At 42.7% G+C, this 15,248-nt stretch overlaps 1 protein-coding gene across 1 annotated transcript in view; it reads right to left on the minus strand.

Moving 5' to 3' along the window:
* DCHS2 (dachsous cadherin-related 2) overlaps positions 1–14,956 on the minus strand; it is a 47,936-nt gene extending 32,980 nt beyond the window's left edge. Inside the window, 5 exon segments of the mRNA XM_040699783.1 lie at positions 3,599–3,657; positions 3,660–3,761; positions 5,120–6,151; positions 7,526–7,762; positions 14,929–14,956. Of these exon segments, the coding sequence (XP_040555717.1) occupies positions 3,599–3,657; positions 3,660–3,761; positions 5,120–6,151; positions 7,526–7,762; positions 14,929–14,956 (1,458 nt within the window).
* Between the last annotated feature and the right edge of the window lie 292 nt (positions 14,957–15,248).

Here is a 15,248-nt window from a genome sequence, read left to right on the forward strand (position 1 = left end):
GGTATTCATTTCCAGAAACTGAGGAAATCAAAGTTGTCATAACTCCTTTTCCCCTAAAATACTATGCAAACAATTTTGGTACATTAATTTTTAATAAGGTGTGCTGGCAGGTTAAACAAAGTAATGTAGCAGAACAGCTGCTGTTCTAATAAGCAACTGTGGTAAAAATAAACTCAATGCAGATGTACTAAAGAAAACACTCATAAAGAACTATACTTCCATAGGCACCTAAGAGAGCATGAAGCTGTTTATGTTCTCCAAATCTGCACATGCAAGTTAGTTATCTGTGCATGTAAGTGTTCATTTGTATATTCATTTTTATTTGTCTGTAACGGCAAAATATTTGCACCTGTAGGATATGATCAAATGCTGAGCAGGCAGGTTAGAAAGCAGAGTTCTGACAACCAACACATCACTTTTCCCAACATTGTTCCATTGTTTTTGAGCAACTCCATGTTTTCAATGCTCCACAAGTCCCTTCTGGGTTTCTCTCACAGTCAGAAACATAACAAACAGATTGCCAAAGAGAAACAATATGTAGAGACAATTATACTGAATGAGACAGGTCCATATTCTGCATTTTTTGGTGACAGCTTCAAAATACTAGTGCTGCTATATTAGTATTCTCGTACATTCTGGTTTTGGTCCCAACAGTATGTCTCCATGCACAGATAGGCTATTTTGTTCCATATTTCAGGAAACAAAATCCCAGTTAAGCAAACAGCAAAGATAGGAAAAACAGAATACAATGTGAATGCCATTCAAATATTTTTAACATATTGCTAAAACTGGCATAATTGATAGAGAAAGTTAACAGTGACTGAGAACATTCAGTGGCTCTAGCATAAGGACCAATGCTTGCTTTTTCATTTGAAGTAACAGAGTGTATAGTTAAGGTCAACTGAAATAGGCATCAGTCTTCTGGAGGGTTCAAGCTCATCTGAAACAGAAAGGTAAGGTTCAGGATTTATATTTTTTAGTAAAATAAGAATGATGATCCTGAATCCTCAGACATTCCTCAGAATATCTCAAACTGTAAGGGACTGATATGGATCATCAGGACCATTTAGATGACCAGAAAAGGAATATCCTTTAGACCTTTATCCTTTAGATCACTCCACTAAAATTCAAGTATTGCATGAAATCATCAGTTTTGTACATTTTGATGGAGACAGAAGTAACAAGGAAGTCTGATAATGCCAGAAAGAGGTATGGTATAAAACCAGAACCCTTTGAAACTTCCATTTTGGAACCGCTTCTCATTTTCATCTTTGTAATCAGGAACTACACTACAAAAATGCTCAAATCTTAAATGTCTTGGGATTTTTGTTTGTTTGTTTGTTTTTTACTAATATTTTTATCAGTCTATTTTTTAATTTATTCCTGAATAATTTCAAAGGGGAGACGATTGATCCCAAATCTGTAGTGTTTTTGCTTGTTGGTGTGCAAGTTTGGTGGAGTGATCCTCCTTGCACCTGGCCGGCCGAATAAACCATATCTACTTTGTAACCTAACTGGGTTATAGGGTTTGATTCTGCACGTCAAGGTTTTAATATATCTGCAGAATGCTTAAGGTTTACTTCTTTGGGTTTTCTTGAAAGAAGGAGGGGCATTTTGAAGGAAACACTGAAGGCTGAAACTCATCCCCTAGCCCCATTTTCATTTTTCACTTTACAGACTTTTTCCTCATACAATGTGCCAGCATTCGTTATCAGCCCTCTGATACATCACATTTCTTCAAGTTTTAGTACTGAACAATGCCCCAAAACTAGAAAATACTATTTTAAATATAAAGTAGGCAAGAACTTCACCGTGTCACAGACGAACAGATGTTAAAGGCTGTGAGCCAACCAAAACCAACAACAAAAATTAGCATCAGATAGCATCAGAGAAGTTCAGCTGTTTCTGTATTTGTTTACCAAGAGCAAATAAGTTGTAAGGCTAGGAGGGGTCTTTTAGTGTTTTTTTGTTTTGTTTTGTTTTGGTTTTGTAGTGGTGGGTTTGTTTTTTTGTTGGTTTGTTGCTTCTGTTTTTTCCCTTTTGTCCTTTCTAGAGTCATCATTTCCAAGACCAGCCTTATTTTGTGTTGCTAGTCTTTTTTACAATTGGAATTCCTTCTCACTCCCCTCTGTGCCTCTACAGAAGGGGATAAGAAAATCCAGTGTGCTGCTTAAAGGAAGGAATACAGCCAGATACGCAGAGAGGCAGTGGCCCCTGAAGAACGCTAATACAAGGCTAACAAAAGGGTGAAGCATAAACTAAAACCCACAATCTTAATTGTTTGCTCAGATTATCTGCTGATCCTTCTGCTTCCTGCCTCAGTCTATCACAAACCATTCTTTTAGCAGGAGAATCCTCTGTTGGTCGTAGGAAAGGGAGATCATCTTTCTTTACCATGTTAGACAACTGACTGAAGCACTGAATTGTTCAGCACAAGATCATGGTCCTAATCCCTTGTGAGTGCTGTTCAAATGCCCTATGTCTGGCCACACAAACACCCTGGGAACATGGGGTAGAGGGGAGGGAAGGAAGCTGTCTGCTCCTACAGACATAATTAAGACACAGAATGGTAGTCTTTTGTATTTATACAGGCAGCACTTTTCTAACAAACAAAACAGACTTGAAATTCTGTATGCATACAAGCCATCTCTAACACATTGATTATTTCAATACAACTTTGCTTATGAATTCCACTTTAGATTCTTACCTGGTTCTGTTGAATATAGTACTGTTCCCAGAACCAAAGTCCTTTGTAAAGACAGAGGTGATGAGCATTCAGGACAGCCGCCCTTCCAAAACCTGTCATCAAGCAATTGGTAAATTAATTTGCAAGCATAAATGGATAACTGTGAGCCTCAAAATAAATTCCTTCCCTTAGCACAAAAGCTTACTGCTGCTATATTTTCCATCTCAATAGTGTGTACAAACAGCACAAATGGCATTTCAGAAAATGGTTAAGTAATACAGTTGTAACAATCACGGAATCACAGAATGGTTTGGGTTGGAAGGGACCTTAAAGATCATCAAGCTCTGTCCCCTCCACCTCGGGCAGGGTTGCCAACCACTAAATCAGACTGTCCAGGGCATTATCCAACGTAGTCTTGAAAAATCTCCTATTATGGTCTGCATGTATTAATAATCCAAAAATATATGAATTAATATAGCAGACTCGGAGGACAGAAACTGGAAAAGACTACTACACACATAAAAATATATATATACATATATCCTTTGTGCGTAACACTGTACATATTTTGCATTTTTTTCATTTTAAAACTTTTATTTATTTACAAATTTTGAAGGTCCTGAATATACTTGGGTCAAAATTATGAATGTGCGAAAAAAAATTTCAGACCAGTAGCTGCTTCCTCATCAATTAATTAACCTTAACTGAATCTCAGTTAGGTCAGGCATTGCAGGCAATGTGCTAGACTGCAAGATGTGTGCTGTGGTGGCTGTTACACTCCGCAGTGCCCAGGTACCAGCCCGGCTCTCTGCTACGCAGAACAAAACCCCATGTACAGTTTGAGCTCTTACCACAGGGTGGTGCTCGGAACAAACCCTAAACTGCAGCACAGGCTGCTACAGAGCTACAGACCTCGATGCTTAATTCTTTTCCAGGCACAATCCGAGGGAAGACAGGTTTATTATCGTTGACATCGTGACATTAAGTGGTGGTGACTCATGATCAGTCATTAGTACAGTCAGCTGGTAGTGTGCTTGTTCTTCATGGTCTAATGCAACCCATTTTATAATTTCACCTGATGGACACAGAAAATGAGGGAGGGAATTACATTCTACTACAGAAAAAGGGAATTACATATTATCGTACACTAGCACTAATCTTATGACATGTAGCAATCATACGTCTTTTGATATACCTTGTTGTTGACACTAAAATCCCAGGTTTGTGAATTCAGCGCAATACAGATGTTATGTCAGAGCGTGCACTTGTACTTTAGTGATACATTACATTCTTCACTGTACTCTGGATTCCCTGAGCAAAGGCATAAAGCTGCACAAAGCAACACACTGTCTTCTAAACAAATCCAACTGGGATTTTGTTCATCAAATTTCAGAACAGATAATCTATGAGCACAGGGTTTTAACTACCAATAAATGGCCTTTATTATACCCATGGGTTAGGCCACTCTCAGCACAACATCTGTACACTAATCAGGAAGCCTTATGTCTCCTATACATTCTGGTAAACCCAGTAAATGAATGTTATGCAATCTCCTCTCCATCTGCTCACCCATACTCAATATAGCTGAAGATTTGTGGTTGACCAAAGCCCTTCACACAGATTACCACATACTATTTTAAGAGTACCTCTGTTAATTCCTGGGATTCCCAACAAACCTTTGCTTTGAAATAACAACTATGAAATTCATAGAGAAATTCTGCCTGCGATGACAGAATCTCTGAGAAAATAAATTTTAAATAGCAGATCTTTAAGCATTAGATATTATTTTGCTAAACTGGATTACTTAGAACACTTACGTTCCTTACAGGGTCCCCTTTCTCTGGGATTTCTATGCTGTATTCTGTGCTGCTATGCTGCATGGATATATTATCTATCACACAATACATCTGAGATACTCTGCAGAGTACACACTTTGTGAAGAATTTATATCAGCCAATTTGCTTTTTTCAATACCATGCACAATATGAACTCTATATTGATTGATGTAGCTTGCAGAAGTTTCCAGAAATGATTTAAAACATCGTCAAACATCACACTTACTTTCATAATTTTTTACAACTGATTCATACTTTTCAACTGTATTTTATCACAAGCAATTGCCTGTCAAGTGTCTCATATCTACTGAAACTATAATTTAATATTCCCTTTTAACTTGGAACAGTCAAAACTTGTACCCAAGTGATCAGAATGAAGCTACGAAAAGCATCAAATCCTAAGGGTTAGTTTATCCTTCATAAACATGATTTATTTCATTCTCTCAACTGTGAAGCTTTCAGTTAGAATATTCACATACCAACCAACCCAAGAGACTCACAGCATTTCCTGAAAGCGTTACACTTTATTTCCATTCCCTTAGGGCTGGTTGCTTTCCAAAAGCAATATTACACAGATTATAAATCATAAAAATACTACCTGTGTTGGAATTCATCTTGAAATGCTTTCCATCAGACAGGAGGAAATGTGAAAGTTGTCCATTTCTTCCCGACTCTTTGTCAACAGCTGTGACAGTGCCAATCACACCCTGAGGAATTGGATTTTCCTCCACTTTGAAGAAGTAGCTCTCATGCACAGACACAGAGGAATTATTATTTTCATCCAGGACATTTACTATTACTGATGCACTTGCATTCTGCATAGAGTTTTCCCCCTCTGAGGTGCTGACCAGGGCTCTAAAACTAAGAATCTGTGCACATTCATAGTTCAAACATTTCCTGAGATAAATCCAGCCAGTATCAGATCTGATTCCAAATGCAACAGAATCTGTGCTAGACTCTATGGAATATGTCAGCCTGGAGCTAACACAGTGTGGATCAAATAAGGAGGCTCGAACCTGAAGGATACAGGCACCTGGAGATGTAGGTTCATTGATTTCTACTTGATACACCAACTTCTGGAAAACCAAAGTGGGGCCCATCCTCTGCTCTTCAACAGTCACTGACAACAACAGCCAAGAACTCAGAGGAGGACTTCCATGGTCTTCACCTGCTATGTACAGAGTATATTCTTGCTGTTTATCCTCAAACACCATTCAGATGAGGCTTACCACTCCAAGGCCTGAATCAATACTAAATGCATTTGTCAGATTGCTTGCAAGACTGTATTTGAATGCCCCATTGAGGCTGCTGTCTTTATTTTCTGCATGAGCAATATACACAGCAGTACCAACAGGCTGTGTGTGTGAAATAATTACCTCATCAGATCTGGTAAGAAATACTGGAGGATTGTCATTAACATCTATTACAGATATATTGACCTGGGTGCTACTGTACACAGGGAACTTTCTCAACTGTGACTGAATGGTGAGCATGAAAACAGACTGGGTTTCATGGTCAAGCTCTTTCTTGATGCAAATGATACCAAACTGGGAGTCAATATAGAATCTTCCTTGTGGATCACCAGACAAAATTCTGTATGAAACCACTTCTAAAGAATCTAGAAATAGAAATAATAAAAGTTAAAAAGAATAATACTAGTAGAGAGATAGCATGAAGGCTGGTGAGAACTGTGAAGAATGCATGTTGTTCAATTCAGTGGGATAGGTGTAAGCTACACAGAATTTGACTTGGGTTTTTTATGCTTCCCAGTTCCTGTCCCCAGAGCCCTTCAATAACATAAATAGCGCACAAGCTTCATCTGAGTGTATTTAGTCTGTCTACTTGTGCAGTTTGCTTTTCATCTCACTGGTATGATAAAACTATATAGTGAAAAATTGTATAATAGCCTTTTTTTTTCCTAAACTGCAGAAAAATGCTCCTATAAATTAGTCTTCAGGGAATCACTTCACTATACACAGGTATTCACTGCAGCAAGGAATGAGACAGGTAGCAGACCCCTGCAAGAAAGGTATTTCACTGACCGTACTGATCATGGATGACCACTGTTAAAACCTGAGGAAACCAGATGCTGTCTAAAGCAAGAGCTACGTAAAGGCTTACTGCTGAGGCTGCTCTGCAGGTGCTACCTCTCTGGGGACAGTGGTCAATATACTGTTCCTTCCAAGAAGAAGAAAATGGAGGGACCTGACTAATCACAAATTCCTAAAACTTCTCTCTCTGCCACACTTCACTTTCAGATTCATCACCAAGCCACTACATGGACTCATGGATCCCACTGCTCTATGTAAAAACCAAACATACACGGCTCTCAGGACAGGGTATTTTATGACAGTGATTTGGCAAAAGTTAACCCATTTCCCTCTAAAAGTGATTAAAAAAAACAAATAGCTTAACTATATGCATTTTTAAGGCCCAATAAACACCCATCTAAACTTCATTTAACTTGGAAAAAATTTTCTTTTTTTGTGGCAGTACATCTTACAGATTCTCTGATAACTAAGAATACTCTCTGCTCATGAGTGTTGCTCTCAGATATTCTTTCATGACAAATGTTTTAACACAAGCCACAATCAACCAGACCCTTCCTTATACTTTCACAGTGTACTCCCCATCTCCACATTTACAATTGCACAAATCCCTCTGGAAAATACAGCATCTGCTTGCATGCAAAATGTGTATTAGAAAACTAGGGCTTTTTTCTAACCATATCGCAAAGCAAGTAAATAAATTAAAGTTAGAAAATGCGGGCAGTTGCCATTCCCACTGGGCCACCAAAGAAATGACCATCAACCTCCATCTGATCTAGAGGGCATCCCAATATAGCAGCGATTATACCAGTTGTTTTAAATAGCAGCAGTAAATACTATTTGATGCTCAACAGAACCAGTAAGTTATCTGAAAGTTTAAATAAATATTATCTGTAAACATTTCCCACTGATGGCCACAACTGTAAGAGAGAATCATCTCTGAACACACAACTTACCTGGAGGCTCTCTAGCCTTTACAGCTCCAACTTGGCTGTCTTCAGGTGCATCTATGGGAACAGAAAAAGCATACCAGGATCTCTCAAAAGTGGCAGGGGCCAAAGTGGTCTGAAGGATGTTCACTGTGACAGCCGCATTGGTGGATGAGGAAAGACCACCCCCATCCCGTGCAGATACTACCAGGAGCAGCATAGAATGTGCCAGGTGACTGAAAGCTGAGATCAGGTAAAGAATTCCTGAAAGCATACAGAAATAAAGGAATAATGAAATAAATTCAGGATTCTCTCCTCAAAATCTAGCAGGCTGTCAAAATGGCTTCAGCATTCCTCTGGCTCTAAGAGAAAGGGCCAGACTTCCAGAAGGGAGTTACATCCGCAGATACAAATCTTAGGAGCACTGGGCTCTGTGGATATTATTTGGAAAACAATCACCTGCTGTCTGATTACAAATTTCTATTAAAATACCCTTTATTGCCATCAACTATATTTCCTCTAAACTACGTGAAATAACTAATTATGTGAAAAGGAAATGCAATTCTCTGCCCAGAAATACAGCACTTTGGATGTACTTTCCTTAAGATAAACATATTTTCATCCTCTAACTGTGGTGAATGAGAGACTAGCTATCTCCAAATACATTTTCTTTGGGCTGCTAAAATAAGTCTTTAGGAACATCAGATAATTCTGTCTGATTTACAGTTACTCTGTATATTGCTACAGAAATCCACATCTACATCAGCATCTAAATATTATTAGATACAAAGAATGCACATGGCAGGAATCTTGTCCCATCTTCTGCAATGAAAGTTTGTCTCAACTTCAAAGAAAGCTTTATTTGAGCAAAGACATCAGTCTCAGGAGTGAGAATTGCATCCAAAATGTAGCTCTCTACTTTTAAGCTTTGAGCTACATTTCCTTGAGTAAGGATGATGTTAGGCACTTAAGCCAGTCACTGAGTGTTCCTCTTTGTAAGGGTAAAAATTAGAGGAATCAGTGCATGATTCCACTAGAGCGTATCTTCTGAAAATTCAGCATGAAGTCATAACATGGCTGCAATACCCTTTTAAGCAGAATGACAGAAAACACATAAAAGTCCTTATAAATACTGAAATGTGCATGCAGTACACTTTCCAAGTACTGTCAGGACATTATAATAACAAACTGTGCCTTGGCATGCTTAAAATGCCTTCCAAGCATCTTCATGATCAAGGAAGAACGCTTTCCATCAACAACAAAAGACTGCTATTCCAGCGTGACAAACCACAGTAAAACCTCTAAGATAGAGATGGATTCAGAATTCATTATCAAACCAGTTTCTATGCCAATAACTGAATAACTCAACAAGAATGAACCTTTTTTTAGGTTTGCTTTTTTTCTGGTCTTCTGATGATTGGATTTTATGATTAGTCAGCTTAACCAGATAGTATTCCAGAGACATAAACTTCTGTCATTTCCTGAGGTAATCTGAGCAACTGCAGCTCAAAGGAAAAACGTTTTTAAACTTTTTTTTTTTTTTTCCTAGAGGTTGAACTTGTGAGTATGGATTTTAAACATTGCTGTTGCAAAATTAAGTGAAAACATGAGATGGACTGTATATTACTAACTTGACCTATTCACTACTGGGTAGTTTTCTACTGAAAAGGCCAATGATCGTGTTCTCATTTTGGATACTTCAAGATCACAGAATCACAGAATCATAGAATTGTAGGTGCTGGAAGGCACCTCCAGAGATCATCGAGTCCAACCCCTCTGCAAAGCAGGCCCCCTACAGCAGGCTACACAGGCAGGCATCCAGGCCGATCCTGAATATCTCCAGAGGAGGAGAATCCACAATCTCCCTGGGCAGCCTGTTCCAGTTCTCCATCACCCTCACTGTGAAGAAGTTCCTTTGCATATTGGTGCGGAACTTCCTATGCTCCAGTTTTTGGTTGTTCCCCTTGTCTTGTCCCCACAGATCACTAAAAAGAGGTTGGCCACATCTCTTTGACTCCCACACTTAAGATACTTATAAACATTGATCAAATTCCCTCTGAGTCTTCCTTTCTCAAGGCTGAACAGACCCAGTTCACTCAGCCTTTCCACACAGGGGAGATGTTCCAGGCCTTTTATCATGTTTGTGGCTCTCTGGAGGACTCTTTCCTGGAGATCCTTGTCCTTTCTGTACCAGGGAGCCCAGAACTGGACACAGTACTCCAGGTGTGGCCTGATCAGGGCAGAGTGGAGTGGGAGGATCACCTCCCTTGACCTGCTGGCTATGCTACTTTTAATGCATGCTAGGATCCCCTTGGCTTTTTTGGCCACCAGGGCACTGCTGACTCATGGCCAACCTGTCATCCACCAGGACCCTCAGATCCTTCTCTTCAGAGATCCTCTCCAGCAGGTCATAGAATAATATAATCACTGAATCACAAGGTTGGAAAGAACCTACAAGATCGTCTATTCCAGCTTCAATTCCAACTGTCCTCCCATTACCATTGCTACCACAAGCCACTAAACTGCACCTCATAGCTCCTCATCCAGACGCCTCTTGAACACTGGCAGGGACAGTGACTCCACCACTTCCATGGGCAGACCATTCCAGTGTCTGACCACTCTCTGAGAGAAAAAGTTTTTCCTTATGTCTAACCTAAACCTCTTCTGGTACAACTTGCAGCCATTTCCTCGGGTCCTGTTTGTTGCCTGGGAGAAGAGGCCAAACCCCTCCTCATCACAACCTCCTGAATCCCTATGGGTTAAGATCAGGGGAAGAGCAGACAAGGCAGACATCCTGGTGGGTGTCTGTTATAGATCGCTGAACCAGGGTGAAGAGGCAGATGAGGTGTTCTACAAGCAGCTGGCAGAAGCTGCATGATCGCCAGCCCTTGTCCTCATGGGGGACTTCCATTTCCCTGAGAGGAGCTGCCCTGTTAGACCTGCTGTTCACAAACAGAGAAGGTCTGGTGGGAGATGTGGAGGTCGGGGGCTGTCTTGGACAGAGTGACCATGACATGGTAGAGTTCTCAATTCTTGGTGGAGTCAGGAGGGGGAACAGCAAAACTGCTACCTTGGACTTCCGGAGGGCAGACTTGGAGTTGTTCAGAAGACTAGCAGGGAGAGTCCCCTGGGATTCAGTCTTAGAGAGTAAAGGGGTCCAAGATGGCTGGTTGCTCTTCAAGAAGGAAGTCTTAAAGGTGCAGGAGCAGGCTGTCCCCCTGAGCTACAAAATGAGCCAGCACAGAAGAAGAGTGGCGTGGATGAATAGGGAGGTATTCTTGAGGCTCCAGGAGAAAAAGAGAATCTACCTCCTGTGGAAGAAGGGATGGACAACCCGGAAAGAATACAAAGAAGTTGTTAAGATGTGCAGGGAGAAAATCAGAAAGGCAAAAGGCCAGCTTGAACTCAACCTGGCCGCTGGGGTAAAAAGGAACAAGAAACTCTTTTACAAATATATCAACAGTAAGATGAGAACCAGGGAGAATCTCCATTCTTTACTGGATGAGGCTGGGAATGTGACCACTGAGGAGATGGAAAAGGCAGAGGATCTTAATGCCTTCTTTACATCTGTCTTTAAAAGACAGACCAGTTATCCTCAGGGTACTCCACTCTCTGACCTGGCAGCCTTGGCTGGGGAGCAGACTAAACCCCCCACAATTCAGGAGGAAACAGACAGAGACCTGCTACTCCAACCGGACTGCCACAAGTCCATGGGTTGACGGGTGAGGTCCCAGAAGTCTGGAGGCTAGCCAGTGTGACTCTCATCTACAAGAAGGGCTGCAGGGAGTATCCGGGAAACTACAGGCCTGTTAGCGTGACCTTGGTGCCAGGGAAGGTTATGGAGCAGATTGTCTTGAGGGAGATCACACGGCATGTGCGGGACAACCAGGGGATCAGGCCTAGCCAACATGGGTTCACGAAGGGCAGGTCCTGCTTGACCAACCTGATCTCCTTCTATGATCTAGTGGCCCGTCTGGTGGATGAGGGAAAGGCTGTTGATGTAGTCTACCTAGACTTCAGCAAAGCCTTTGACATGGTCTCCCACAGTATTCTCCTGCAGAAGCTGGCAGCCTGTGGCTTGGACAGGTACACTCTTGTCTGGGTAAGGAACTAGCTGGAGGGCTGGGCCCAGAGAGTGGTGGTGAATGGAGTTAAATCCACCTGGTGACTGGTCACGAGTGGTGCTCCCCAGAGGTCAGTGCTGGGGCCTGTCCTGTTTAATATCTTTATTGATGACCTGGATGAGGGCATTGAGTGCACCCTCAGTAAGTTTGCAGATGACACCAAGCTGCCTGGAAGTGTCAATCTGCCTGAGGGAAGGGAGGCTCTACAGAGGGATCTGGATTGGCTGGATAGCTGGGCTGAAGCCAATGGGTTGAGGTTCAACAAGACCAAATGCCAGGTCCTGCACTTTGGCCACAACAACCCCAGACAGCGCTACAGGCTTGGGGCAGAGTGGCTGGAAGACTGTGTAAAGGAAATAGACCTGGGGGTATTGATTGATGCTCAACTGAACATGAGCCAGCAGTGTGCCCAGGTAGCCAAGAAGGCCAATGGCATCCTGGCTTGCATCAGAAACAGTGTTGCCAGCAGAAACAGGGAAGTAATTGTCCCCCTGTACTCAGCACTGGTGAGACTGCACCTTGAGTACTGTGTCCAGTTTTGGGCCCCTCACTGTAAAAAAGAGATCGAGGCCCTGGAGTGTGTCCAGAGGAGGGCAACGAAGCTGGTGAGGGGTCTGGAGCACAGGCCTTATGAGCAGCTGAAGGAGCTGGGATTGTTCAATCTAGAGAAGAGGAGGCTCAGGGGAGACCTTACTGCCCTCTGTAACCACCTGGAGGATCTGAGGAGGAACAGTAATTTACTAAATCCAACAAAATCAAACAAAATGAGAGAGAGAAGAGTACCCAAAGTGTGAGGGAAGCAGGTGCCCTTCTCCACAGCGAGCTGAGCCAGCCCCAAGGGAGAGAGAGAGAGGCGCTCAGAGTCCTGTCTGGAGATCCACTTCACTTCCTCTTGATGCCAAGTCCTCTGGGGATGCTGCCCTTCCCCTCCAATCAGAATCCTCAAAATGTCCATAAGAGGCAGTAAACAGAGCCAGAACATTAACTCTTTAACTTCCACTGGTTCACATGATGTTCTGATGTGGAATACTGACAACAAAAAAATCACCAAAAATCACAACGGATGTGTTCAAGGGACATCTACATGCTGTACTGAGGGATTGGTGATAGGTGGACGGTTGGACTGGAGGATCATGAAGGTCTTTTCCAACCTCGGTGATTCTATGATTCTATGACAGGAGCTACCACAGCAGCATTACCCTAAAGGAAGGGTGCTAAGTTTTAGTGCACCAGCTGCATCCCAACCAGCTCGCTAGTGTGGTGACGACACTTGGTGGTTTCTTTGACCAAGAAACATCACATCACAGTGTGTTACATCACAGAATAGCTTGGGTTGGAAGGGACCCCAAAGCCCACCCAGCCCCAACCCCTGCCATGGGCAGGGCTGCCCCCACAACCAGCTCAGGCTGCCTAGGGCCCCATCCAGCCTGGCCTTGAGCACCTCCAGGGATACTTCCAAACATGGCAGCCAGATCTCAGAAGGGACATCTGCCTGCTCCCTCACCAGCAAGGCTCGCTGCAGGAGTTCAGCCTGGATGAGTGCATGGAGAAACCATCAGCTCCGCACAGTGCCAGGTGTTACATTATTTGTAGCTTCCCAGGCAGATGTATAGATTTCAGCAACACCTCTTTGAAGGAGTGTGAGCTGCACAACATATTTGCTGTGGACTTCTATAATAGTCACAGTGACTATAATAGAAAGCCATGTATAGGACTGGTTTTCTTATAATCACAGTGAGATGCAGTTGTGAGTTATGGTTTTACTGGGAGTCATCCTTTCACTCCTGGTCACAAAGTGTTTTGCAGAGCTCACTTTGCTGCAGAACAGATGCTTGAGCACTCACTAATCAACAATCAGATTGTGACCAGAACCTGATTGGGAATAACATACCTGATGGTGCTTTCTGAGGTAGAAAGGGCTTTCATGCCACTTGAGAGCTGTGGGGCTACAGGTAGCAGAAGTAGCAGTTGTTTCTTTTTATTTGCAGATGCGCTTCCTCTGTGGAGTAGGTGTTGCTGCTGCCCTCAGATATAGCCATCCAAGTAAGATTACACAGACTGATATCCCAGAGGAGCTACGGATGCCCCATCTCTGAAACTGTTCAAGGACAGACTGGATGAGGCCCTGGGCAGCCTGGTCTAGTACCATATCTGGAGGTTGGTGGCCCTGCCTGTAGCAGGGAACTTGGAAACTGATGATCCTTGGGGTCCCTTCCAACCTAAGCCAGTCCATGATTCTATGACAGATGTTCATTCAGATTTTGGCTGTCTATTAATTTATACATATATATAGACTTTCATACATTTAGTTTATTAGCTTAGCCACAGATTTTATCATTTTAGCAAAAAGAGTTATCCAAACCCCCTATTTTTGATTGCTTATGTGGTTTGCAATGTAGATCACAACAAATACCTTGAAAAGTAATCTTTAAAATAAAAGCCAGCTGCTTTCCTTTGCTCTTATTCCAATGAACCAGTGCAGACTTGCAGATCCCCCTGAGATGGAGCAGAGCTCACCCTGTGGGGTACCAAGCAACAACCACTCCCAAAGCCAGCAGTTAAAAAGTCAGCAGAGTTCAGCCTGCAAACACCATGCAAGCTGTAAGAATGACTGTGACAGGATACTGTGAGTAGGATGCATTTTCCGCCACTTGTAGCTTTCAATCAAGGATAGATGTCTAACAGAGAGGTTCCCTTTCAACCACAACTTACAGGGCTTCTCAGAGGCAGGAACTACCAAGTAATGTGGTTTGAATGTTCCTTTCTGGCTTTCAGATCTGTACAAATCCCGTTTCCGAGAGCAGCTGCCCACTCTCAGCACAGTGGCCCACCCAGAGCGGAGGCCCGGAAGCCTGTGGTTGTCACCTAATCACATCAGTCCGAGACAGGTCTGGGCCACAGAACCAGGGAGAAAGGGTCGGCACAGAACACTGCATCTGAACATGCTACAGCCTCTGTGCCAGGTAGCCCCCTTGTTGCTTGGAGCTGACTAATTACTTACATAGCTATATATTGGAGAAGGTCCTTGCTTTTAAAATTAAAACACTGTGATCCATGTGTGAACTGGAGCCCCTGGCTATTTTCACACACATGAATTAAAAGCAACTTGCTTACTAGAAGCTTTTGGGTCTCTGTGCTCCTTTTTCAGATGATATATGGGTCACTCTGAAAGTAATGCTTCCTATTTATTTCCATGAAAACTGCAACAGATACAAAGAGCACAATAATGCTATTTGATAAAGCAAATTCTCAGCTACAAAACTCTCTTTTTCAACATAGGCACCACCGTTAGCTATGCATCTTCACCAGCAACAAGCAAGAGCCTGCACGCCATGATCGTAGAATCTACAGTAGCAGAGGTAACTCAGTGTTGCTGTTGCCACTGCTGAAACACATCACCCACCCTTATCTGCCCACTGTGCAGGTGCCCTGACCCATGTGCTGTCAAGCACATGATGTTACCCAGCCCCAGGCACTGTGCTGTGGAGCTGATACCCTCTGGAAGCTGGGAATAGTGGATATTTGCATAGCTTTCTGCAGCAGGCTTGTTTTTGCTGGCAGCTGGGAGTAAACCACTGCTGAGCAGTGCTGGTGGAGCACCTTGCAGGTTTGGACAGGCACCCATT

Source organism: Gallus gallus, chromosome 4, assembly GCF_016699485.2.
Source record: "Gallus gallus isolate bGalGal1 chromosome 4, bGalGal1.mat.broiler.GRCg7b, whole genome shotgun sequence".
Classification (NCBI taxonomy): domain Eukaryota; kingdom Metazoa; phylum Chordata; class Aves; order Galliformes; family Phasianidae; genus Gallus; species Gallus gallus.